The following is a 27,149-nucleotide window of genomic DNA, read 5'->3' as shown; positions in this document are numbered from 1 at the left end:
CTTTTAGGAGATGGGGTTTTATTTTTAGTGTTTAGGGAGAGATAATTTTTTCTCACCCACTATCAGTAAGGAGATCAACTGTTTTCGTGGCGTTCCTGTATCCTCTTGTCTGTGGGTGGGGGTGGGCAGGAAGGACTGCCTCGTCTGCTGATTCGAACCATGGTTGCTCCCCGTGTGTGCAGGAGGGAATGTGTGCCCCGGAGCTGTCTGCTGCAGCCTGGCATCATCGCTGAGGGGGATCTCTGTGTCTGCTGGGCAGTAAGGAGGTGGCCCACCTGGAGGGGGAGCCCAGGCACAGTGTCTGCCTCCCCTGAGCACAGCTCACTCACTTTGAAGTTCATGACTGTTCAGACCAGGGACCCTCGCAGTGTTGTTCGTGGCTGAGCAGTGGGTCCTGTTTGCACAGTTCATTTGCAAGGCAAACATTGAGCACAGTCACGGTGAAGATAAATGTTGACCCCAGTGGCCACTGAGGTTCTTGCATTAATGGAGAAAGAACCTGGAGCTGAGGGGGGTGCCAAGGATTGTCACTCTTTCCCCACAGTAGGTGAGGGGACACTGAGGCACAGAGAGGGGCCAGGGCCCACCCAGGAGCCCCAGTTGACAGTGGATATATGGAGACCACCGGCCCCCCAGCTCTAGGAAACCCTGTGTGGTCACCACCCTGGGTGTTTCAAGCCCTCCTATGAGGGCTCAGGAGAGCCCGTTAATGACCCGAGAGAACGGGTTCCCTCTGGGCATGTGTCCCCAGCGTGTGCGTGTCCTTGGTGCCTGCACGCCCCTGATGCATACCTGTCCCCAGTGTATCTTCAGCATGTGCAGGGCCTCAGTGTCTCCGTCCTGTTTGTTTATTTATTTATGCCGCCAACTTATTCTCCAGGAGATTTAAGGGTTCTTACAAGGATACATAAAATTCAAGAAGAGCCTATAAATTGAAAATAAGAGAAAAAGAAAAACTAGGAGAAGGACTAAGATGGGGCTGGAAGAGGCCGACAGGACGTGAACGAGATAGCCTAGGCGTGGGCGTGCTCCCTCCCACATGCGCTTGCACACTCACCACCAGTGAGATTCAGGTCCCCACTGCCTGTCAGCACCTGACACTCGGGCACTGGGACCAGAGGAGGGGGCTCAGCCCTCCCGGGGCTGATCCACAGGCCACTGTCTGGCAGGCCACACACCCTTGCCCCCAGTAAGCCCCTGAGCCCTCTGTGTTGTTAGGGGCCTCTCCAGTGTCATGTCCAGCAGGAAGATTTAGGGAGATAACCTTCAAGTAGCCCCAACCATCTGGGGCCAGAAAAGTTTCACTGCTGAAAACATTTCAGATGGCTGCAGACCCCCTTTTGAGATGTGGATAGAAACCCACAGAGCCTCATCCAGGCCTGGGGCTGCTGACTTCTCATGGAGCCTCCTTCCAGGGTATCCAGGGACAGTGGACAGATCTGTCCAAACTGTGGTATCTTTTCTGGAAGCCTCAGTGTGAATCATGGGCAGGATCTGCAAGTGACTTTCCGGGCCCTGGGTGTAGATGTGGTGTGTGAGCTGGTATGTGGGTTAGACACACGTACCTGGAACTACAGTGAGCGCCTGGGTGTGGGGCAGGGCCCTAGGATGACCTTGCCCCCAAAAGGGGCCCCTAACACCATGGGAGGCCGCAGCCACTCCCAGACTTACCTCCATCTCTGCCTCCATCCTGCGTGCCTGACGTGCCAAGATCCAGTGTTTTCACAAGAGCAGCCAGCCCTAGGGCCTCGAGTTGTAATTGGTGCTGTCATTACTGGACGATGTCTTCAGCAGCAAGTCTTAGCAGCAAAGGGCAGATTTCCAGCCTGTGAGACCTGGAAAGTCAGGCCTTGCAGGACAGTGTGGGGCAGCCTCGGGAGCGGCCCTGGAAGGAGGCCCCTTGAGAAGCCAGCGGCACATTGCGTTTGACCTTTCATCTTTGAGGAATGCCCCAGAAAGCCCGGCTGAGGGTGAAGGCTCATGCCAAGCCACGCGGCTGGTAAAGAGCAGGGCGGGAACTCAGACCTGCAGTTATGTAGCCAATTCTCGGCTGTGAGTGCAGGGGACTCGGGAGTGGGAAGGTCTCCTTTGGACAGATTCTGACCCTCTTGGCACTTTGGTTTCCTCCTGGGGCCCTTGTCACAGCTGGGGGAGGGGAGGGGGGATGGATGAAGAAAAATCTGATGAGCCCTCCCACCCAGGAAACCTGCCTGGAGACTCTTGGGGAAAGGTGGGTTTCTGGCCCCTCTGGAGTCCCTGAGCACCCTTCTCCAGCCCCTGAAGAGGGTGGCCCACCCTGGGCTATCAGTGTTGGGAGGACTGGAATGGAGGTGATTCGGGCAGAGGAAGCCGACTTTATCCTTTGCTCCCTGGCCTTCGAACTGTGCCTCAGGCCCAGCCTCAAATCTATTTCATGAGGGCATTTATGGGGGTAAATTTCCACCAACTCTAGACTGAGGGACAGCCCTCTTAGATGAGATCCTGCTAACACTTGGCTCTGTGAAATTTGAGTCAGAGTCCTCCCTGGCCAACCAAGTGTCCGCTGGAGTCTCTGCCCACCCTGGCTCCCAGACTGCCACCCCACCCCGCCAGTTCTCTCACTCCTGAGAGTGGAGACACTAGGCTGTATGGAGCCAAAGACAGAGACTCGGAGGTGAAGGGGTTGAAGAGGCCTGACGGCAGGCCAGTGCCAGGCCCTGGTCTCTGTCCTGGGGCCGTGGTGTCGAGAAGAGGGCAGGGTCCATGTTCAAGGTGAGGGCGGGGTCCGTGTCCATGTCCATGTCCACGCTGGGCCAGGGTTGCTCAAGGTGCTGACCCAGGTAAAGGGTGGACTGGGCTTGTCTCGGGGGTGGCAGGATGGAGGGACCCTGGAGCCTAAAACTGATGACTGAGGTCTAAGATGCCCAGTATCACGGGCTCCTCCATTCATAACTACGATCTCAGCCGGCTTCTGCACCTACCAGAGCCTCACTTCCTTAGCTGTAAAGTGGGGCCAGTGGCTGTGCCTGCCTTTCAGAATTGTTGTGACTCAGTGGGTTATGCGCTGAGCCCTGTCTGACCACACGGGGATGGGCGGGTGCCTATCATCGCTGTCCTTGTCTTCCTTCGTTGAGAGGCTGAGGAGTCCTGGAGGAGGGAAGGCGGGGCCCCGGGGTGGAGAGCAGCGGGAGGGAACTGAGCCAGGGTGGGCGGTGAGGGGGCCCAGACGCAGGCACAAACAATCTGTTTCCCTGTAAACATGGGCGCCCACACCAGCCGGCCGCCACCCGGCGACTTCTGCGAGTTGGGAAAGTGCGGGTGTGTTTACTCGCACTCCCCCCGTGCCAGCTGGCGTGCTGGGCACAGCTTCCCTCCCAGCTGCCTCGACAGCCGGCGGCTCCCAGCTCAGGGAAGGGGAGTGCGCAGGGGCCCCCAGATCTTGCCTGTAGTTTGATTCAGCCCAGGGTCACACACACACCACCCCTTCTGCATCCTGATGCTATCCTGGACCAAATCAAGAGGCCAGAGGCCTCCATGGCAGGTGCCCACCTGGCCAGGCCATGACATGGTTCCCCTGCTCTCCAAGATCACCCGAGTAGACAAAGGCTGGAAGGCTGGAACTGTCCAGGGACCTCACACCTTGAGTATAGGCAACAAGTATCCCTCTAGTAGGGTCCAGGTGCCGTCCCTCCCCCAAATCCAGCCGCCTTCTCAGAAAGTGCTTCCATCGGGGTGTGCACGGCACTGACCCGTCAATGCGCCCAGAGCTGTCGGTGTACACATTGCAGGTGGGGGTCGTTGCAGGGCTCCTAGTGCCCCATGGGCCCTAGGGTGTTGGGGGCTCCGCATCTCAGGTTCTCTGCTCTGTGAACCCCTCGTCCGAGCTTGGCAGCAGCAGCTGCAGGAGGTGCATGCATCTTACCCCTGAGGCCAGGGCAGATTTCTGTCTGGGAAGGAGTCTTCGAGACCCTGCACCACCCCAGCACCAGGCCTGGGTCAAGCACCTGGCACGCAAGGAGTGGTGGGAACTTGAAGGAAGGGGCTCAGAGAGGGAGCTTCTTAGGCAGGCACTAAGTGGGCCACGCTAGAGCTGTAACTTCTGACTTTGGAGCTGGGTAGTGGGTCATGGAGACCTGACCGTGAAGCATTTGCTTTTGAAGTGACACAGGTGTGTGCCCCCTCCCCAGCTCCCATGGACTTGGCCATCTGGCACTGTCACCCCTGTGGAAGGGAGACACCCTGTCGGATTCCTCTCTCCTCCCACACCTGTCCCCAGATATCCCCTTGACCACCGAGAGAGCCAGAACCTGGGGAAGATAGAGTCACAGACGGCCAGCTTCATGTAGACACACAGCCATGGGGATGCTGCTATCTATGGCAGCCTAGAGCCCAGCTACTGTGTGAGGTGAACCCCTTCTAAGCATCTCTGACAGATGGGGCTTGCATACTTCCTGTGATGGGGAGCTCACTGTCTATCCAGACAAAGCTATTAGGGTTTGAGTGTGAGAAAGTTCCCCCAGTTTCCCCTGAGCTGCAATATGCCTCTTTCCCCACAGGCACCATTAGGAACCTCAGAGTGCTGCCTTCAGGAACCTTGCCTCTCTCTCTTGGAGCTGGTTAGAAACCATACCCCTGCAGGATACTCTCACCTAAGATATACAAGCCTTAATGCTAGGGCAGGTTCAAAGTTGGATCTGGAATAACAGGTGGAGAATCAGGATTGCCATGGTTTTTAAAATCAGCTTAGAAATTCACATCTGTTTCAGAGCAGCAAACACTGGCCACAGCTAGGAGTGGGCTGCTCGTCAGCACTCCCTGGTGGCGGGTCATTGCCTTGCCCCGGGGCCAGGGTGGGACAGTGCCTTGCAGAGGTGGGAGTCTGCAGGGGGATAAGTGCAGAGAGATTGGCATACCCTGGCCCTAGCTCAACTGGGAGGATTTGGTTTATTGTTTTGTGTTGGGTTTTGTGTCTTTTGAAAAACAAGAGATTGAGCCTTTTTATGACATGGATTTTACAGCGTAACGAGGCAGCGTAATTTCCCATTCTCAGCAGCAAGTGCACTTTTTACACTAATTGCATAATTAGACATAATGTACTAATTGCGGTAATGGATGACAGTCAACTAAACTTTAACTTTAAAAACAGGGAGGCGTTGCTGGGGGTGGTGGCGGGGGGCTTTAGGCCCCTGTGAGTTTTTCGAAGGGAATCTGCTTCTGAGAGCTCCTGGCAGCTTCCTCTCGGGGGCCAAGGGGCCATGAAGCCACCAGGGCCTTCTCACCTTGGAATCTGGGCCACACCCCCTCCTTCCCTGAGGATCCCCCAACTCCATCCCCCACCACCTGGGAAGCTAGGACCCTTCCCATCAGCACGTCCCCCCAGCTTCCCTGCACACCTCTGTGCTCCTGACACTGAGCAGTCCATTCCCTGCTCCCAGCCTGAGAACACCTGCTTTTACTCCTGCAGTCCCTGACCCCCAGTCACCCCCGTGTCTGGAGGACTCCTGCCCAGCCCTTCAGGCTCCGCTCAAATGGCCTCTCCTCTGACAAGCCATCTAAGTCTTTTCCTTCACACACTCCCGTCGCCCACCCTACCCCGGCAGACCAGCCTCTCTCACAGATGTCTCCTACACACCTCCCCCACCACCACCCCTCTGCCGTTAGCAGCCCAAATGGACATCTGTCCTCTCCAGTGCTGAGTCCCAGGGGGACAGGGACAAGGTCTGGCCCATCTCTGCTGCCCCAGGCTCCAGAGACCCCAAAAAGAGCCTGTGGCATGAACATGAGTGCCCAGTAGGGATGTAAGGATATGGGGTGGGGTGGGCCACTGATGGGCCACCAACCCAACAGGGCCACGTTGTCATCTGCTCCAGGAAGCCAGGTCTCGAGCCCTACTCCCCATTCCCATTCTGCCTTTATGTCCTCCATTGTAGCCCATGCAGGGCCCATTGCAGCAGCCCAGGCAGGCATCTGCAAACCTCTCTAAGCAGAGGGTTCATTCCAGGAAGTCCCTGTATGGAAGGTTAGCTATTACTGATGTGACAACCAGCCTCACAATATACAAACTATGTGTGACATGACATGACACCACATACAGCTGACTAACTGTGGAGCCAACCCACCGCAGGATGGTGGCAGCGTGGCAGGACCACATGGGACCCTCATGTGGCAGCTGGTGATTGTCAGCAGCTGATGAAGCATGCAGCCGAGTGGCCCATAACCCGCCACCAGTGCACCGACTGTGTGCTCTGAGGCTCCAGGGCCCCTTGCCCTTGCCTTACTGTAAACCCCACTCCAGAAAGGCCAGAGGGGGGCCACAACCCCTGCCGCAGGGAGCTCGCTGTCTGCCACACACACAGTCCAGGGCCTGGTATGTCCCCGGAGCAGCTGGGTCAGGCTTCTCATGCACCTGGTGTGGGCAGCCCCAGAGGAACAGGGCTGTGGGGCTTGCGGGTGGTTGGACGTGGGAAACGTCCCGATTGTACAGCCTGTCCAGGATCTGCCCTCAGTGAGAGGGTGCCCAGGTGGCTGGCTGTTCCCTCCACCCTGTGGTCTTCAAGGGTGATTATTAGCAGCTATGTCAATACCCTCAATTTCTCTGTAAAGGGAGGAGACAGGTGCAGTAGCAGCCTGGTGGGGTTGAGGGCAGGGGCCAGCATTGCCCTGACTGACTGGGGCCCCTGAGCTGGTCACTGCCAGTCCCTCCATCCCCCCACCTCCCTCTGGGCCCAGCTCGGGATCTCTGGGCCACCAAAAGCCCTCTATCCTCCCACCTAAGGCTCCCCTGATCCCTTAAACAAGTGTACCCCTTCCAGCAGCTGGCCCTTGTCTCCAATCCCAGATCCTGTGGCCTTCCCACTGCTTGTCCACGTATAGTCCGGTATAAGAAGGCCGTCCCACCATCTCTAGGAAACTGTTAACCCGAGAGCTGGACAGTTAAAACTCCCCCCAGCCGCTCCTTTCAGTACTAGGGACCAGACACTGAGACGTGGCTAAAGGTGGGGCTGGAGAATAGCACATCCCCCAGGAAGGTCATATCCTGGGGTTCAGCTCCCCGCCACCTGCCTGTACCCTGCTCAGCGCCCTGGGCAAGGGAAGTGGGGCAGGACGCTGGAGCACCCAGCTGAACCCCCAGCTGAGCCTGAGCCTTTGAGGAGTCAGGCAGCAGCAGGGCCCAGCCTGCATCAAATCTTTCTCGTTCCATTTTCTTTCTGATTTAATTTTCCAGAGATTAGGGCCCGTTCACCTTCGCTGCAGAGAAGAGCCTCACATGCGTGCCTGTTTTAACTCCCAAGGCTGGGTGGTTGGTTAGCCGAGCAGGTTGGTTCTGCTGGTCATCCACCCTCCTCCCCTGCAGAATGGCCCTCCTGCCTTCCATGGGCCTCGGGCTTCCAGTGCCACTCTGAGTCCCCCAGGCCCCTTTTAGGCCGCCCAGATTCCCAGCTGATCCCCTGTGCCTCATTTTGAAGTTTGGGGGTCAGTGCAGGGAACAGAACTGCAGAGAGCGTGACCTAAAGCAAGCACTCTGGATAAGAGTGGCCGTTCTTAGCTGAGCAGCTGTGTGACCTGTCCTGTGTGGCCCTCAGTGCCCTGCCTGCTAAGCTGGCATCATCAGAATGGTCCCTCCTCAGGGCTTGTATATCAGGGAGGCCAAGTGTGTGAAGCAGCCAGCCTTTGGGTGGCCAGAGTCAACACACGGCAAACAGGGCTGTTTCTGCAGCCTCCGCAGCCCCTCTTCCTTCCTTTCCCATCCTCTCCCTTGCACTCTTTGCCCTCCTTTTTGTATCCGTCTCTCCCACTCTCCACCTCTCCCTGGGCAGGTTGGGTGCTGGCTTGGGTCCAGGCCCCACTGCTGCTGACTGGGACTTGTCTAAATGCCTCAACAGTCTGATGGGGGGTTGTCCAGGTCAGTGGTCCTGGCCTTTTGTCTCCTGTGTGGCTGCCCCGTGTTTAGGGGCCTCAGCACTTATTCCACTCCCAGGCAGGACTGTTTGGAGCTGGGAGGATAAGGCTGGCTCCATCTGCTCCTGCAAGCATCCACGCTTCCTGCCCAAGGTCACTGTTCCTCCAAGTGTCCTCCAGGCCCATCTCCCCCTTGTGTGTGGACACCTCTGAGAGCAGGAGGCTAGGCAGAGTCCCTGGGGCCCCTGAAAGGGCCTTGGCCCCCACAGGCCCTGGAATTCCCAAGGCCAGAAGGCAAGCTGGCCAGACATGCTGCTTCACAAAAGAATTAACTAAAGCTGAGAGAGGGTTGGGGTTGCGGCCAACACTGGGGGGCATGGGTGGGGGTGCTGAGGGAAGTGGGTGGGAGGGAGATGAGAGACATGGAAGGACAGGGCTTGGTCATTGGTAAGGGGTGCCCTCAAGGGGTGGAAGATGAGCACTGGCCATGGGTGGTGGTACAGGGTGGAGGAGCCGGGAACTGCTGCGAACGAGGGGCTGCAAACCGCCTCCTGAATTGTCACTCAGCACCTCTGTGGCTGTGTCTCCTGCTCTCCCCAGCATGTGCCCCTGGCCCCAGCCAGCCTGTACCCTAGTCTGCTGCCCTGTCCCACTGCCGTTCACCATCCCCTCGGGGGGATGAAGCCCCTGTCTCTGCCTCCTCTGTCACAGCCGGCGTGGAGCTGTCACCGCCTGTAGACCTGTTGGCCCCCGTCTCTTTCTCCTTGGTCCGGCTGCCTGTGCTGAGCTGGGGGCCATGCGGCACTGCTGTGGGAGTTGTTGGGTTTTTCCAATTAGCTCTCTGGGCCAAGGACACCAGCGGGCACACAGTCCTGCTGTGGTTGTTGAGGCCCTGCGCCCGGTGCGCCCTGCTCTTTCTCTTGCTTCCGAGTTGGCTCCAGGGACCAGGGCTAGCGCCTGGGGTTGAAGGGAGCCAGGCTGGTGCTCTGGAGCTGCCCTGGGCCCTCCCGGACTTCCTGCAGGGCCTGCAGGTGGAAAGCACTCCCTGGGCCGCATCAGTCAGGGGATGACCTCTCCCCTGGGGTGGGACCATCTGCTGGGCTGTGTCTTGGATCTCTGGGACACAGGGTTCAGCTCAGGGCCCCACCCCAGGGGACGGGGACAGCTGGAGCAGGTCCAGGGGGACGTTGAGAGGGGTGAGGCACCTGGGATGGGAGGATGGAGGGCTCTTGCCTCTCAGAGGCTTATTTGGGATTGGGGGACAGGCTTGGCTAGAGCTCAACTCAGCCAGTCCCTGCAGTTCTGGAATTGTGCCTTCATCTCCCCAGAAACTCCTTCTTGCCCATTGCCCTACCTCACTCTAGGGAGGATGTAGGTAGGCAGGCAGGGGAGGTAGACACAGTGTGAGCAGAGGTGTGGCAGCAGGGACCCAGAGGCCTGAGTGCACCTGCCAATTCAGTGAGCTGGAGCGGCCTCGAATTCTGGCACCAGCACCCAGCAGAAGGGTATCATGCTGGGAACTTCCCTGGCGGTCCAGTGGTTGTTAAGACACCGCGCTTCCACTGCAGGAGGCACAGGTTCCATCCCTGGTCAGGGAACTAAGATCCTGCATGCTGCATGGTACAGCCGAAAAAAACAGGGGGAGAAGAGGATGTCATGGTGGATCTTTGAGTAGACCCAAGAAGAAAGCATGGCAGGTGTGGCCCCAGACTCCAAAGGCTGGCACACCTGCAGGAGGAGGTGAAGGAGTCAGACCTGGGTCATGCTTGCCCTGGAGCTTTTCTCCTGAACATGGAATTTGGCACATGCATTGGCTGGTGGTTCCTTTGTACACAGACCCAGTGCCTGGGGAGCAATGGAAGGGAGGTGGCCATGGCTGTATACTGTCCAAGGCTCCCCTGTTATCACCACCGTGGCTGAGGCCAAGATGGAGACAAAGACAGGCTGACTGACGGAAGGGGTGCTGTCCGAGGAGGCCTGGGAGGGAGGGTGGGATGGGAGGTGGGCAGACCTGGGGAGACCAATGCTGCCTGCCCAGCAGTGGGAGCCGAAGGCTTTGGATCCTAAGTATTCAGACGTAGCCAGGACAGTAGGGGCAGGGATGGGACTATGATTCCATCTGCAGAATTCTGGTGATCCTAAACAATAGCAGTAATACTACGAAAATTAATATAGGCTCTTCGTGGCATGAGTCTTTTGGTCCTTGGTCAGCATGTGAGGGGAGGACTGCCATTCTCTCATTTAACAGATCGGACACTGAGATGGGCTATTTCTTAACAGGGTCCCTGCTTCCGAGCCCTTGCACCTGCTGTCACGGTCTTTGGGTGTGACTCTGCCACTTGGAAACCCACGCTCTCTGCAGCCCCTGAGCCCTGGTTCAGCACCATGCCAGGTTGCCCAGGGGCATCCTAGACCCAGAGGGGAGGGACCCCCGGCTTCCCAGAGGAGAGCTGTCAGGAGGCTGCAAGGTCCACCCTCCAATACCAGGGCTCCCGCCACCATGGACAGCCCTGACTGCTGGGGTGCCGGGGAATGACCTTGACCAGGGAGTCAGATATGGGAACTTCATACCCTGCCCTGAGAAGCCAGACGGCTGCGCCCCCTGCTGACGCCAGCCTGCTGGGTTGCACTCAGCAGGAGTTTCAGCCAGTGTGGCTGAGTGAGGCCTCAACACACTTGGGGGCAGTGGTCTAGAATTGAGAAAGGGTGTGTATTTTTCATGTCCTGAAACCTGGGAAGACGTCAGGGAGGACGGGTGACTGGCTTGTCCCCTCACAGTCGTGTGGCCTTGACCTGTCCTCTCCTATTTCTGAGCCTCAGTTTCTCCCGCAGTGGGCCCTGGGCTCCAGCCTCCCTGCATTTCTCAGTGATGCCCCCAGGCTCTGACCCCTGCTTGGCCTCTGCCTCCACCACTGTCTTCCATCTGGGGCTTCTGGCCTGAGGCAGGCCCTGGGGAGCCCCGTAAACAACCTGCCCGGCGCCCACTGGGGGCCTCCCTCCTGCCTGACCATGCAGCCAGGCCTGTGACTCTCCCTATAATCGCCACGGCTCTGTGGGAAGGAGCGACTTCACCACAAATTATTTTGTTCTAAGAGAAGGACAAAAAGAAAAGAGAAGCCGGGAGGGATGGGGGTGGTGGGAGGAGGAGACTGCCTGAGCCAGCTTTGAGCGCTGCTTTAACCCTTGGACTGCCAGGGGCCCACTGGGCAGCGGGGCCGGGGCTCTGAAGGCACCGGGTCCCCCACCTCCTCCCCTTGTCACATGCCAGAGGCCTTTATCTGCCTACTCTGCCTGTCACTCTCCCGACCTTATCTCCCCCGCCTGTCTGTCTCTCATCAGCGGCCTCTCCCACCTCCTTATCGCCTCCTCATCGCCTCCTCTCTGTGTCTCTCCACATCCCTCCACTTCTGCACAGCCCGATGGCAAAAGTCTGGTGGCTGCGGTTCTGTTGTGGCGACCAGCCCGTGACCTTGTGCTGAAGGAGCCAGCTTGCGGCACAGATTTCCTGGGGTCACCTGGATGGATATGGGGGCTCATTCAGGCTCAGAGGCACATGTAGGGGTGTGCAGTGCACAACCACACACACATATACACACACACACACATGCACACACCTAAGACCCCTGTCGTGAACAAAGATGCCCACGGAAACCTGCTTCCACAGTTCACATACAGCCCCCAGGCTTCATCTAGCCGCCCTAACCCCACCCCATCCCAACACTCAGGCTCGTACACACAGATGGGTGTGTGTTGAGCCATAGCACCCATTCACACATGCAGATGCTGACTCTCAGATTTACACCCTCACATGCGTGTGCACACAGGCCAAGCCCCACCAAGGAAGAGGGGAAGCAGATTCATTCCCCCTGTATGCCTTTTCTTCCCTGGTCCCTGTCCCCATATTCTTTGCCCAGAATGACAGAGGAGCCCCTTGGGGCACACTGAGCTCCCACAATGGTTTCTGCAAACGCTTTGGGGAAGTGCCAGCGAAAGTGGGGTATGGATGCCTGAGCCTGTGTGGAGAGGTGGTTCTATGTGTGTGATGCATGTGTGGGTTTATGGGTGTGAGAGCACCTTCGTGTCGGTATGTGGGGTACAGTGTGTGCCTATTGGCTCCATCTCCCCACAGCACCCTGCCCCCCGCTATTATTAGCAAGCCTGAGCCAGTCAGGGAGGTGCTGCTTGTGGCCCCTGGATGGGGAACCCTGAGTCCCAGAGAAGGCAGTGACAACCTCATCCCACCAGACTCACACAAGCAGCGCAAGTGGAGCCATGGCCTTGAACTTCTTCCAAGTCTATCGGAGCTTGAGCGGGACCCCCAGACCTCCCTGTTCTCTCTCAATGGCCAAAGCTGGGGTCAGGGTAGAGGTGAGGACCGTTCAGTGGGGAACTGTGCAGCGAGGGCATATGGACGCCATGTCTGAGGAGTGGGAGATCACCCTGGCCTCACCCCAGGCTTTTGCTTCCTTCCAGATCTACAAGGACAACAGGAATCTGTTTGAGGTGCAGGAGAATGAGCCTCAGAAGCTGGTGGAGAAGGTGGCGGGGGACATTGAGAGCCTGCTGGACAGGAAGGTGCAGGCCCTGAAGGTAGGTGTGGTCGTGTGGGTGGAGGGAAGAGCAGAGTGGCCTGCACCATGAGGGCACCGTCCCGACCTGCCGTGAACACACAGCCCTCCTGGCCCTCTGAAGCCAGGCCAGGCCGTCGCTGGCAGGCTATGCCACGTGGACTGTGGGCAGCTGCTGGCAGGAGCAGGATGTTTTCCTGTGGAGTAGGCCCCTGGCCCGGGGCCTCGGGGGCCCTGCATGGGTACAGTGGCAGCCCCGGTCCTGCCTCTGCTGGGCCTGGGGTCTTCCTGTTCCTCCACTCTGCTTATGAGTGTGCCAAGGGTGAGCACTTGGCCAGGATGTGTGTGTGCAAGCGGGCGTGCTTGGTCGTGTCTGACTGTTTGCCACCCCATGGATTGTAGCCTGCCAGGCTTTCTCTGTCCAGGGGATTCTCCAGGCAAGAATACTGGAGTGGGTTGCCATTCCCTTCTCCAGTGGATCTTCCCAACCCAGGGATCAAACCTGTGTCTCTGGCATTGGCAGGTGGATTCTTTACCACTGAGCCACCTGGGAATCCTCCCTGGCCAGGATAGCGACCTATTGGCTGGGAAGGTAGCTGCAGACTCTGAGGCAGGAGGAGTGTGGAGGGCCCTGAACACCTTACAAAGAAGGCCACGGCCGTGTGATTTTGGAGGCTGGCGCTCCTATTCTGCCCACAACTTCTCCACCTACCTCTGAGCCTCAGTGTTCCCATCTCTGCTGAGAGCTTGTGCCTGCCAGCTCCAAGACACCATGGTCCTGCGAGGTGACAGGACCTGCTGGTCCCCCTGACCAGGTCTACAAAGCCAGCAGACCCACCCCTGGGAGAGCAGGTGGGAAAGGGCTCCTGGAGCTGCAGAGTGCCCTGGGTGGGTTGTGCAGGAAAGAAGGGAGGGGGTCCAGGCTGCCCCCAGATCAGAGGCACAAACTGCTGCTGCCCCTGCCTGTGTCACAGAGATGTCCAGTAGAAAGGAATGAAATACTGGTACACATGTGGATGGACGACGTGGATGAATATGAAAACATTACATTGAGGGAAAGAAGCTCGTCATAAGGAACACCTATTGTGTGATCCCATATCTGTGAGATGTCCACAGTAAGCAAAAGCATAGAAATGGAAACTACATTAGCAGTTGCCTAGGGCTGGAAGGGAGGGGACAGGGAGTGTCTGCTAATGGGCACAAGGTTTCTTTTTGGGGATGCTGAAAATATTCTAAAATTAGAATGTGGTGATGAGTGCACAACTCTGAAAGGCTAAAACAAGCCAACACTGAATTGTATATTTGATGTGAGTGAATTTTATAGTATCTCAGTAAAGCTGTCTTTTTTTAATGAGCAAGACCACACAAGCAAGGGTCCCAGCAGGGTCACATCAGAGCAGCCAAACCCCCACCACATCCAGACCCTGGGAGGGGACTAGGAACCCCTTCTGCAGGAGCTGGGCCCTCCTGTGCCCCTGGCATCCCCTGCCTGTGCCAGGTGACTTGGGATCATGAACTAGGGAAAGGCCGGCATCCAGGACCAGAGTGGGGGAACCCTGAGGGCATCCCACCCAGTGTGGACCCAGAGGCCCCAGAGCTGGGCCCAGTCTGACCTTGGGGTTCTCCTAGTCACAGGCAGGGAGACAGTTGAGGAAGTGGACTGTCATGGGGAGGAGGCAGAGCCAAGCCCCTATGAGGTGCGACAGTGTCCCCTGGTTGTAGGAACCATCTGCCTGCCTCATGCAGCCAGCGCACCATGGCCCACCTCTGTGCCTTGTGCCTAGAACTGAACACTCTGCCCTCCTTTCTCTCATTCTCTCTTTGTCCTCTCCCCACTTCATTCCAGATCCCCTGTTTGCCCTCCACTTCCCTTGCTTTTCAGCCTGCCCCCTCCCCAGCTGCCCAGTGTACAGAGCACAGGCCACAAGCCCTGAACTTGCTTGAAACCATCTGACAGTTTTGGAAAGCATCCCCCTTTACACCTGCTTCCCACCCTGGTTTTAGGACCAGTTACCTTGGCAGGGGTTGCTGAGCGGTGGTAACATATGCCCCACCTGCCCTCCACACAGGGAGCCCAGGGCCCAGCCCTGCCCAGCCCCTGCCCAGCCCCTCTGAGCATCCCAGGGTTGGAGTCACTCCCCCAGCTCCTATCCCCACTCCTGGAGAAACAGGCAGCCTTCATAGCTCGGGGGTGGGGGAGCCCAAAGCCTGGGCTCTTGATCCCCAGCCTCTCCTATGCCCCACATGCCGGACTCTGCCCCAGAGACAGTATGGAAGTCTGCCTCCTTCCCACCGAGTCCAGCCCAGGTGCCCATGGCCCGGTGCACGCTGGCTCTCCAGGGAGGAATGACAGGAAGAGGCACTCACTGATCAGGTGCTCACCATGCTCTGAGTCTGTCATGTCATCTCACAGCAGCCCCTGAGGGAAAGGGACACTGAGACTCGGACATGCCATGCGTTAGGCCAGGATATGGCCGAGCCAGGATTTGAACCCAGGTCTCTCTGACCCTAAGCCAGGCCCCTGACTGCCCATGTTAGTCCAGAGGTGTGCACGGAGCCCAGCACTCTCCCGGCCAATGAACCCCTCCTACTGTAATACCCCCAACTACAGATCCAGAAGACTCTCCTGTCCATATCTCCGGGGCAAGGAGAGGACTGTCCTTGACCTGCCTTGGTCCTGGTTGTTCAAGATGAGCTTTGCTCTTCATTGTTGTTCATTTTGCTTTTAATCGAGCTCTGGCTCCTTTCTCCTTTCCCACATGTGTTTGCAGCCTGAGTGCATGTGGAGAGAGGGATGTTGGGGGTCTGGACCTCTCCACACTCCATTGTCCTCGCTCTGGACCCCATCCAAGAATCCAACTTAAATCCGCTTGCCCTGGTCTGCAGTTTTAATGTGGGGCTCGAAAGGAGGGGACCGAGCAACGCAGGACGGAAGTTCATTGTCTCATCTAATCAGGGACAGTCAGTTGTTTGTAACAAGTTTCTCCAAGCTGCACAGAGTGGTTTTCCCAGCCAAGAATCAGGCAGAGCAGGCCAAGTCAGGGATTTCGCAATGCCAGGCAAGCAGCCTCCTGAAGCCCAGGACACCTGCTAGGGCCTCAGCTTAGGAGACATGGAGGGGACCTTCTAGGGACATCTGCTATCCTGGAGGATGGGTCCTCTGAGACAGAGCCTGCTTTGTTTGGGTCTTGAGTTCCAGGAAGGGTAGGGTGGTGCCTCAGTTCTTATCGCACATTGGAGGCAGAGCTGGACCCAAGTCAGGACTGTCTTGTCCTCCCAGATGGAGCCTCTCTCAGCCCCTTCCTCAGAAAGGTCATCTCTTGGTTGTATTCCTTCCTCCATCCATTCTTCAGCACTCACTAAAGGCCTACTGTGCGCCAGGCCAGTGCTGGGAGTGCAGCGAGGAAGGACAGGCCCCGTTCCTGTCCTCTTGGAGCTCTCAGTCTCATCCTGTCCCAGGCCTTAGTTTATCCCTCTGGAAAATGGGGACATGAGACCATCCCTGCCCAGTACTTCTGGTTTCACAGCTCCAGGAGTCATCATTTATAAAGGCCACAGTGAAAACAGTGTCTCTGAAGGTCGTGTCACCTTCAGCACCATCCTGGGCACCCCTGCTGTGGGGCTCAGGGGAGAGGCAATGGGACGTGAGACATGACCCCACTGTGGGGCATCCCAGGCTGCTCTCAGGGACAAGGCCAAGGGCAGTGTGGCTCAGTGAGCGTGGTTCCTAGAGAACGGAAGCCCAGAGCCAGAGCAGCCATGCCAGAGCAGGTTGTTAAGGGACATCAGTGTGGCAGCTAGAAGCCTGATCTCAGGGACACCTTTACACCTCCAACCTCAAATAAGCTGGAGGCAGTGAATTCCTGGCCGAGATCCAGGACCTGGAGACTTTGGCCCTTGAGCTCTGCCCTCCCCCCACCCCCATCCCCCCCACCCCGCTCCTGTGTTCCTCATGCTCCCCCTCAGCTCCTTCTCATTGTCCTGGGGACCCAGACCCTTCTAGAGCCTATGCCTTTGCATCTTTGCCTTCATGCAGCGTTTTTAACACCATGGTCACATTGGAGTCACCTGTAGGGCTTTTAAATCGTGATGCCTAGGCCCCACCCTAGACCGTATATAGTAGATTATGTAGGGATGAGGCTGGGCTTCAGTATTTCTCAGTGGTCCACAGATGATTCAGTGTTGAATCAGAGTTCAGGACATTTCCCCTAAAAAGGCAGAAATAATTTCTCTCCACAATCACTGGCCTCTTTTTGAGTGTCTACCAAGTACGCAGCCTAAGAGAAGCTGAAACACTTCAGATGTCTGCAGATCCTCCCTGCAACCCAGAGTTACCCCCCTCCTATCCCTGTTTTGGGCTTCCCTGGTGGCTTAGACTGTAGACAGTCTGCCTGCAATGCAGGAGACCAGGGTTTGATCCCTAGGTGGGAAGATCTTCTGGAGAAGGAAATGGCAACTTACTCCAGTATTCTTGCCTGGAGAATTCCACAGACAGAGGAGCCTGGCGGGCTACCGTCCATGGGGTTACAAAGAGTCAGACACAACTGAGAGACTTTCCATACATACATACATACATACATCCCCATTTTACATTTGAGGAAGCAGCCCCAGAGAGGTTACACCACAGGCCCCAAATCTCAGAGCAAAACTAGACTATAGATGCGGGTACTCGGGCTCCAAACCCCAGAAACTGCCCTCCTCTGTGCTGCCACTAGTGGGCAGGTGCTTGCTATCCGCAAGGGGACAGGGCCAAGGGAGGAGCAGGTGGGTCCCCTCTGGCAGGGACTTGCTCTGGGATGACCTAATGACCTTGGACCAGGCTTTGCCCTGCTGCATCTTCCTTGGTCAGTGGAGACAAGACACTGAGCAGCCCCGCTAGCCCAACCCTGTGATGCCTAGAGGGATGGGGCAGTGGGGAGGCACATTGGTGGCTCTGGTCCTAGGGGTTCCAGTGGGCAGCATTCCCACCATCAGTGGCCTCTCTGGGGAGCGAGCATCATTTAAAAAGTAAAATTAAAAACCCTTCTGCACAGAGCCGCCCTGCTTTTGCCGCTAATGGCCACTTAACCCAATTAAACTGATGCATTGTTGGCAGTGGCTGGGTCTGTTCAGGAACTGCGCTCTGGGCTGAGTGTTCAGAGGAGCAGGAGGAATGAGCCAGGGAGGGAGCCAAGGGGCCAGGGGCTGTGGGGCAGACCACCTGCCATAGTCAGGAGGGACAGCGTTCCGCCTAGCTCCCCCTGACTTGCCGCTTCCTTTCTCAGACTTCACCTCATAAGGGTTTCTTGGTGTTGGTGCTGTGGACATTTTGAGCAGGATGATTCTTTGCTGTGGGGGCTGTCTTGTGCATTGCAGGTGGTTAAGCAGCGTCCTGACCCTCTGCCGGCCAGAGGCCAGTGTACATCACTCCCCCAGTTACAAGAACCAGAAATGTCCCAAGTGTTGCCAGATATCCTCTGGGGGCAAAGTCCCGTTTGGTTGAAAACCACTGGTCTGATGAAACAGAGAGCTGCAGTCATTATAGAAACCTCAGAAGCAGGGTGACATTGGGGACCTCAAAGAGATGCAGACAGAATGGAGCAGCCCAAACAGGAGCATGATCCCTGCAGTTCAAAGGGGAAAGAGTGAGCTTGGGGCAGCCTGGAGGAGGCGTCATGAATTGTGGGGGGAATGTTCACCCTTGGAGGCAGCTGAAGGCCAGATCAAAGCTGGGTCCACAGATACATTCATGGATGGAGGTTGGACAAGCAGAGGGGTCCTGGGAAGACAGGGCCGGGGTACCACCTGCTGCCAAGGCCTGGTCCAGAGTCGGAGCCTCGTGAGTATTTGCAGAACAGAGGCTAGGGCTGCAGCTCCGGGTCCTGGCTGGAGGTCACCCTCTGGGGTCTGACTCCAGACCAGGGAAGCTCGGAAAGGCACACAAACGGTGGACACACAGGCAGGGAATTCTGCAGCAGCAGCTGCCTCCGCCCACCCTTCTCTGGGCAATTAAAAGGTGTTTATGTGGGGCTGGCGGAGGCTTCTGCCTCCCTTCCATTATGACCATTAAGAGATCTTGACCCTTCCACTTTTCCTGCTCTTAAAAGGAGCCGCGGACACGTGGAGCCAATTAGGCGCACATGTGGCCACCGAGGGCCCAAGCAGCCTTTTCTCCCTGATTGCCGCGTTTAGGGCTGATTATTCTCCCCTCACCCAAACAGCGCCGCGGCTTCCTGGCAAGGTGCCACTGCCACCCAGGGGAGCCAGCTGGGGCCCCTGGGGATGGGGGAGTGTTGAGTTAGTGAATGGGCATCCACCAGGTGCCCCTTTGTGGGAACCCTGGGACACCTCTGCGTAAGAGTGACCACTCAGGAGTGGGGGTCAGAAGGAGCACTTTGGAGGAGGTGGGCCACCTGGATGCGGAAGGGATGAAGAACCGACATCCACTTGCTATGCACCCTAGGGTCCTGGGCCCCAGCGTGAGCCCTGGGCAAAGAGGCTTCTCCTAGGCTGGTGGATGCACGTATGGGAGCCTGCGCCCGCCCGCATCCCTGCTGGGTGGCTGAAAACGCACAGACCTTTTGAAGGCGCCCAGGCTGAGCTAGCGGGACAGGGAGCTGGCCTCCCTGGGAACAGACAGGGAGACAGCGAGGGAGGGGTGTGGCTAGGGAATGGCCAAGGATCCTCGGGGAAATCCTGTCATTCCCTCCTCCTCGCCCGCCTGCCTGACCTCCTTCCGGGGGTCCGGAAGGGCTGAGCTGTGGGTTTCGGGCTGGACTTCCCTGGTCCCTGGGATTACCCCTATGGTGCAGGCTCCTTTCCCTGCTCCTCCTGCAAAGTCCAGGGGCCTCAGGAGGGGTCAGAAGAGCTGTGGTCACTCCTCATATCCACTGGCCGAAGGAAGGGTCTGGGGGCCAGAGGTGCAATGTCCTTGAGGGTCTTACACCCTCTCACCTGCTGCTTCCCTGCCGTGTTCTCTCCCATGACTGAAGGGAAAGGCTCACTGTTGCTGCACGTCAGGCATGTTGCGTTCCCCGACCAGCAGCGCCCACCTCCTGTGGGATGCATGACTGAGGCACCCCAGGCCCAGGTCTCACCCCAGAACGGGGTGTCTGAGCCTCTCCTACCCGGTGGCCCTGCTCATGAGGCCAGGTGCATCCCCTGGGGGCAGCATTCAGTCTCCCTGTCGTTCACTTGCTCTCTCTGTCATTCAGCAAACCTTCTCCACTGCCCCCAGCCTGACCCTGGGTGTGGTGCCTCTCTCTGCTCTCGGTGGGACAGAATTCCCATTTTACAGATGAGGAAACAGAGGCTCAGAGGTGATGCCAACCCAACTACTGCCTGGCTGAGACAGGGTCATGGTTCCCCCTGCTCCACTGGCTCCTGACCCAATGTGCCTACCCCTCTGGAGCTCCCAAGGATGGAGAAGCAGAGCCGTGCTGACTAGGGCAGAGAGGAAGAAGCCCAGGGTTGGGAAGGGAAATGGTGAGGGTCTGCCAGACAGAGGGCAAAGCACAAGCAAGGGCAGGAGCTCTACTGGGGACCCTGGAGAACAGGTGGTCAGGGCAGCTGGATGCACATGCAGGCTGGGACTCACTGCCCTGTGTTCCCTTTTTAACACCCCTGCCCCTGCCCACCACAGGAGGGGGATTCTAGGGCATGGGGTAGGGAGGTGGGCCATTGGCCAAATGAAGAAAATGAACCCTGGGACCAAGGATGATTGATTTGCTGGACTCGTTCCCCAGAGGCCAGCACTGTGGGAGGAGCCTCTCCCACTCTGCCCACCTCCCCAGGTGTCCTTAGTGGCAAGGGGGAGGGGGCACAGATGCTAGGAAGCAGAGTAAAAGGGCCTGCAGGTGCCACAGGGACGAGCCAGTCTAATTCAGGATCAGAGAAGTGAGAAATTTAATTGAGTTTTAATAGTGTCTGGCCCTTTGTTCTGAAATCCCCGTGTACAAGGGCTGGGGGAGGTGGTGTGCGTCTAAGGCAGGGCGGGCTAGTGGCCCTCCAGGATGACAGACTTCGAGGGGACAGAAAACAAGCTACGAGGTGTGCAGATCGGCTGACATGAGAGGGCAAGTCTAAGAAGACAGCCGGGAGGAGGTGGTGTTTGAGCTGAGCCTTGGAAGGTTGGCAGAGCGGCAGTGCCTGGGGTTTTCCAAAGATGGAGAAAAGGAAGAAGGAAGGCACAAGCCCTAGCCTAGCAGTGAAGTGACTCAGACTGAATCTGCTGAGACAAGGGTTGTGGGCTGGGAAGGGAGCCAGGAAGGTGCAGCCTGTGCATAACTATTTCCACTGGAGGGCAGAGAGGATGGGGAGGTGACAGAGGCAGGCTGAAGGGCCCACCGCCTGGGGCGGTCGCTGCATATCTGTAAACACAGCCCTTTTGAAACCATCAGCAGTCCTCAGAGCAGCCAGTCACCTCTCTCAGCCCCTTTTCTGTGGCTCAGAATACCCAGCGAGCAGTGTCTGTAGCAGTGGGTGTCTGAAAAAGAGTGAATTGTGGGAGTGCGGGTGGGGAGGGCATGGGGGGCTCTGGGGTGCTGAGAAGGGCCTCAGGTCCCTCATGGATCCCTCAGCTGTCTTCTCCAAGCTCACACCTGAAGGCTGGACCAAGCGCCATAGTGACCCTGGGCAGGAGCCTATGAGGCTGGCCCTGCCTCAGTGTGTCATGGAATATCTGGTCTTCCGTGTCTTTTGCTTCCTTCAGCCTCTGTTTACTGAGTGCTGAGCACCTCCTGTGTCCACATGCCAGCCTAGGTTACCAGCCACAGGTACACCTGCAGGGCACCTCCTTTGAGGCATACTGTCTGCTCAAGGTGACAGGGGTGTGACCCATGCCACGAAATGTGGATCCAGGGTGGTGAGCCCGTGGATATTGACCAGGTCTAGAGGAATTGGGATGGCAGAAAAGAGGAGTATTACTGGAGTCTCAGCAAGGCAGAGGAGAGGAAGGAAGAGGATCCAAGGCAGAGGGCACAGCAGAGTACAAAGGCCAGAGGTAGAAAGAGTGTGTGCGTGGCATGTTTGGACATCTGCCCATGCGTGGAGGCGGAGGGCTTCACCTCTGGCTGGCTCCGCAGAGCACGTGCATGGAGGCACTGGAAGGTGGGAATGGGCTGTGCCCCGTGTGGGTGCTGTTCCTTGGAGTCTAGCTGCGCCCTCACCCAGTGACCACAAGCTGGGTCGTCCTGACCTTACACTACCCCAAAAGAACCTCTGACCAAGAGTCCCCATTAGGAAGGTGGAACGTGGCACATGATACAGGTGAGCAAGAGGTGGCCAAGAATTAAGGGCCTCACCCTGCACCATGTGCAGCCCGCACACTCCCCTCGAGCGGCACCAAGCCCTTGGTAACGCTCATACTCTCTGAGCCTCAGTTTTCTTACCTGTCCAGTAGAACCTCAAGTGCAGCCTCACAGATCTGTCATCAGAGCTTATGCCCAGGCCGTGGTGACATCAGCTGAGCATGGGCACCATGCCGATGTGAGGTGGGATGGACCCCAGTGGACAAGACTGACCTGCGCTCCTTCAGCCCCGCCCCGCCCCGCTGGCAGGCCAACACGAGGCTGTAGGACCTCATGCCAGCTCTACCCCCTCTCCTACCTCATCCAAAGCCCGTCCCCAGCTCCCACCTCCGTGGGCCACACTGTTCAGGCTGCTCGATGCTTCCTGCCTCCTGGCACAGGCCTTGGGGCCCTTATTTGAGAGGCTGGTCACGGTTGCCAGGCCCTTTGTTCCAGCCTTCCGGTGTTTGCCCACTCTGTGCCTCGGCGAATGGGAGTCATAGCATGTTTGCTGTGTCAACACCAGCTGGAGCCTAGTTATCAAGATAGCCCAGGGTACGAGGCCCCATCCACCAGCTGCCCAGGTCCCCGGGGCCCAGCCCCTTCCTGGGCAGTTGGGGCGGATAGGCCAGTGGGGCAGCTCCCGTGCCTCACCCGTTCACCCACAGGACTGCCCAACCTGGGCTGGGCAAGTGGCTGAAAGCAGCAAAGACAGCCCTAGGGAGGAAACTGGACTCAGGTCAGGCACAGTGTCACCTTGGTATGACTCAGGAGGACTCCCTGGTAGAGTCAGCCTCCAAGCCTTTGAAGGCTAGATTTGGGGCTTATCCACCCTCTATGCAGAAGGCCTTTGACCTCCCGGGCCCTGGTGCCAGCCCTCTCCTCCCTGGGTTCCCAGTCATCAGATCCAGAGACATCAGAGGAGAGGGGGCCTGAACAGTCCAGCAGATGGACAGATGGATGGACAGGCAGTGAGACGGAGTCCAGGCAAGAGATCAGAACTCCAGGAGAGGACTCGAGGGGGCCTGAGCCAGGCCAGCTGACATGCACGTGTGAGCCATGCAGGTGTGGGAAGGTGGGGGAGCCACAGTACTGGGGAGGGCAGAGGTGGGCAGCCTCTGGCTGGTGGCTTGTACTGAGGGGTGCCTGTCACAGACAGACAGGGGAACAGAGGTCCAGAGACGGGGAGCAATTGCCCTGAGCCTCAGGTTCCCCGCCCTTTAACCAAGGCTGTTCCAGCACTTGGGGGCCTCATCCTTGGGCCACGTGGCAGAGCTGAATCTTTAAACCCTATTTACTTATGAATGAGACCCCCACCCACTTCATCAGTAGGTTTTCCGGAAATGAATCTCCGAGGGTGACTCACCCAGGAGACCGAGGCCTCCGAGGCATGGACCAGGCAGGCATCTGGGTCAGGAAGCAGAAGGGCCAAGTGAGATCTCAGGTACAGCACTGCTGCATCAGCTGTATGGGCTTTGCTGGTGATTTCCCATCTCAGAGTCTCAGTTTCCTTATCTGTAAAATGGGTGGTAAGAGTCCATCCGGCGGGATTGCCGAGAGGGTCATCCAAGGTGAGACTTGATCAGTTCATAGACATGCGTGTGCCATGGAGTTATCGCTGTTACACGGAGGGGGCTTGGTCCACAGCAAAGATCCCCATCACTTGACCTCACTTTGGGAGCGTGTGGAAAAGCACTCCAGTTACCTTGAAGTGTGGAGACGTAGCACTGAGGCTGAGGCTGGAAGGATGGAGGAATCTGCCTGTCAGAGGGCGGGGAAAAGCATTGAGAAAGGGAACAGCATGCAGGGGCCCTGGGGGTGGGGAGGGAGGGTCACACAGAGTCCATTGTGGCTGCAGATCAGCTTGGGGTAGGGGAGCACGGCTGAGACCCTCTGAGTCTCGAATGTTCACATGCAGGACCCCCACCACAAGCAAAAGCCCCCACCCAAAGACACAAGCTTGTTGGGGAGGGAGTGGTGGTGGAGGAACACATGTGAGTGTGGGCATGTGTGTGTGTGTGTGTGTACATGCACGCACATGTACGTGCACTTCACAATCTCCCAGTGATGTGACACGGACCTTTCCCCACCACCCGTCTGCATACCTAGGCCTCCTTTTATCAAATATTCTTCTGCTAATCTCATCTCCCTGGGTGACTGCCATGTAATTAGCTCATTTTGCAAAATATTTCATCTGTCATACTTTCCCCTCGCCTTTTCCTTCTCCCAGGAATGGGTAGGAGTGGACACGGCAAGGGAAGATTTCTAGGCCTGGGGCCACCTCACAGGTCAGCTCTGGCCCTGCCCTCTGCACACAGGGCCCGCCACGTGCACCGGTACCTGCACAGGGCCTCCCCAATGCACATCCCAAACCCAGGGCCTGGTGAACAGCGGGAGGTCAGTGGGCAGAGCCTGAGTGTCAGTGTCCTTTCTGGGTCAGGAGGAAGGGATGGTTCAGGCCTGACTGAGCCCTGCCTCGGGGGGCACCTGTGCGCTCCTGGTCATACCTGGGGACAACTCAGGCCCAAGGCGGGCTCAGACTAATGAGCTCCGATGTGGGCACGTGGAATGGCAGGCAGGGATGAGGCAGGATGCCAGGTGGCCTCTGCTCGGCACAGGTGGCCATGTGTGGCTGGACTGAGCCCCAGGTGTGCAATAAACACTTGGTTCCTAAGAGCCCCAGTGATCTTTCATTATTACCTATCTGCCTCCTGAGCCCCAGTGGACACGGTCTCACAGAGGGTAGCTTACCCCAAACCCCCCCACACTAGCACTCACCCACCCCAGCCAGTGTCGGGTCTAGCTGTGAGATGGGGGCTGTTCGAACAGTGGACTGTGCCCAGGACACGTGTAGAGACCCCCGATGGACCACACGTGGCCCAGGCCTCATCCCTGACCCAGCAGGATGGCTCTGGCCAGGGGGCCCTGGAGGTGGGGCTAAGCAGAGGGAGCCGTCTCTGTTGATTCCCCTGCCCCCACCTCCCCTGACCCATTCCCGGATGGAAAACCCGCAGCTTCTGAGCCCTCATCAGCGCAGAGAGCTCTCAGTGGCTCAGAACCTGCTGCAGTGAGGACCCCGGGCGGCTGGAAGGATGGGGCTTGGAGCCCTCAGCTGGCATGGCCTACTTTCCCTCATGCCCGCCCCCCCACTGTCTCCCCACCTTCTCTTGCTTCCACTCCCTCGGGATGTAAATTCTCTTAAACTTTTAATTAAAAACATTGTGCTTTCTCCCCCCAAGATTTGGTTCCCTGTGATTTTCCTCTTAGGAGGAGAGATAGGGGGAAGGGGGTGGCGGGCAGGGAGTGGAGGTCAAGCCTTCCTGGGTCTCCATGGCGAAACCAGGGGAACCAAGTCCTGGCCCAGAGGAGGCACTGGCTGCCCCCTGCCCTGGGTCACCATCCCTGGCTCCCCAGCTCTGCCGAGGGAGGCATTTCTGAGGACGCCAACTCTGGGTGTCACAGCCAGATTTGGGGAAGGGCACCAGCTCCCTGCATGCACTCCCACCACGTCCCACAGAATCACTCAAGACCACAGCAGCACGCACCCATATGCACCGCATCTAAGGCGCCATGTTCTCCTGTGAGTGTGCTATGAGCTCCATGGGTCACAGCTTGGGGATGTGTCCTACAGGTTTACTCATCAGGCAAGATGCAGTCCTGGGCTGTGTCGTGGCCTCAGGGTCACCTGCTGGGTCACACGTGCTTCACAGGTCAAATTCCAAGTTCAGTTCAGAGGCACAAGATCAAGTCCTGGCTCACAAGATTGTGGCCGAGGGATGCTGGGACACAGATCCTTGACGTCAGGGAACCAGAACACCTTTTTAATTATGGGGCTGGAGACAGGCTGGCCTGTCCCTGTGCCCCAGGCAGTGGCCCATTAACCTGTCCCTGAGTCTGGAAGGAGATGCCACCCTGTCCTCTGCTGCCCATTTGAGAGCTGGAGCCCTCTAAATGTCTGCAAGTTCTTTTTGCAAGATCTGCAAGGATCCAACCTGATCGGATCCTGCAAGATCTGACCGTGATCTCTCTTGCTAAACCCTTTCCTTGGCTCCACCTTTTAGGCTTCCTTGTCTGTAAGTCCTCCCTTGTCCAGCAGACACGAGTCCCCACCTCCACACATTCCTGTCAGCTCCCCACTCATTTGCAGGTGAGGGCCTTCACACCTTAGGGCTTCTGGGCCCAGCCCAGGAAACCTCCCACAAACTCACAGCTTCCTCTGGGCACACCCCCCACCATGATGCATCATGAGATGCTGCCTTTGCAGGTTGTACCTCTCCCACCTCCAGAGACCCTCTTCCAGCCCCCAGGGGCCAAGGGACTCAAGACAGCACTGCCATCTCCTCCTACCTTCGCATCTCCACAGGACTCATTCAGTTGCTACCTTCTGGGATGGAGGCCTTTTTCTCCCCTCACAGCCCATCTCAGCTGAACCTGACCTGTCAGGTGCCGCCCACGCTTTCATTCCCCGAGTACATACCTGTGTGCCAGGCCCTGAGCTGGTTGCTGGGAACTTGACGTGACAGAGCAAACCCAGTCCTGCCCTTGGGGACCTTCTGGTCCAGATGGAAGGCAGAGGGTAGACGAGTAATATGAGGCTGTGTAACGGGGTGTCAGAGGACAGTCACAGCAGGGAGGCCAGGGGCACTGCCACCGCCACCCACAGTGCAGATCTGAGCATGAGTAAGGGTGAAAGTGGTGAGAAGAAGGAGCCAGCCCTGCGTCCTGGCTCAGTGGGGAGAGCCTCGTCTCCCAGCCTGGGACACAGCTTCCTGAGGATCAGTTTGAGTCTCCTCTTCCCCTGCCAGGAGCCTGAATGGCAGGAACTCTGCCGACACCTGCCCGTGCCTAGCCAGGCCTCTGTACAGGTGGTGAGATGAGCAGGGTGGGCCAAGCAGGTGGCGCTGAACCTTCCTGGGTTGCCCAGCCCCAGGGCACCCTAGCATCAGCAAAATAGAACTCCCAAGTGCCCTTCAGAGTTCATAGCAGTGATAGGGGGACCCTCCTAGAAGACAAGTGGAATGTGTGTCTGCCCAGTGAGGGTTGTCTCTGGCTGGAACATGCCCCCTGTGTGCATCAGGGATGGCACTGGATGGATATGCATGCCCGTGTGTATGGCTGAGGAGGGCAGGGCTCTCCAGAGCAGAGCCCACATGCATGGGGGTGTGAGAGACGTGTGGTGTGTGCTGGAAGAGTGGTGAGCTGGGGTAGGAAGGGAGGGGAGAGCTCTACCATCTCGAGATGTCTCCTGCATCAGCATGGCCCATCTCACTGGAGGCACTCTTGTGGGTGTGCTTCAGGCACCAGCAAATGTGTGTGTGTGTATAAAGCCATGTGCTTGTGTCCTGTCTCCCAGTCTACAGCCACAGGCGCATAGTCAAGGCCTAGGCCCTCACATGAGTGCCTGCTAATAGACGTGTAATACGTGTACAAGTGTGCA

General features: G+C 57.6%; 1 protein-coding gene across 11 annotated transcripts in view; it reads left to right on the top strand.

The window, feature by feature from the left end:
* CACNA2D2 (calcium voltage-gated channel auxiliary subunit alpha2delta 2) overlaps window positions 1-27,149 on the top strand; it is a 140,428-nt gene that overhangs the window by 56,273 nt on the left and 57,006 nt on the right. For all 11 annotated transcript variants that reach the window (XM_027523733.1, XM_027523732.1, XM_027523740.1 and 8 more), the window contains exon 3: window positions 12,352-12,468. In XM_027523733.1, the coding sequence (XP_027379534.1) occupies window positions 12,352-12,468 (117 nt within the window). The remainder of the gene's footprint in view (window positions 1-12,351; window positions 12,469-27,149) is intronic.

Source organism: Bos indicus x Bos taurus, chromosome 22 (genome assembly GCF_003369695.1).
Source record: "Bos indicus x Bos taurus breed Angus x Brahman F1 hybrid chromosome 22, Bos_hybrid_MaternalHap_v2.0, whole genome shotgun sequence".
In the NCBI taxonomy this organism is placed as follows: domain Eukaryota; kingdom Metazoa; phylum Chordata; class Mammalia; order Artiodactyla; family Bovidae; genus Bos; species Bos indicus x Bos taurus.
Note: the sequence above shows the minus strand (reverse complement) of the source record. Positions and strands in the feature narration are given on the sequence as shown.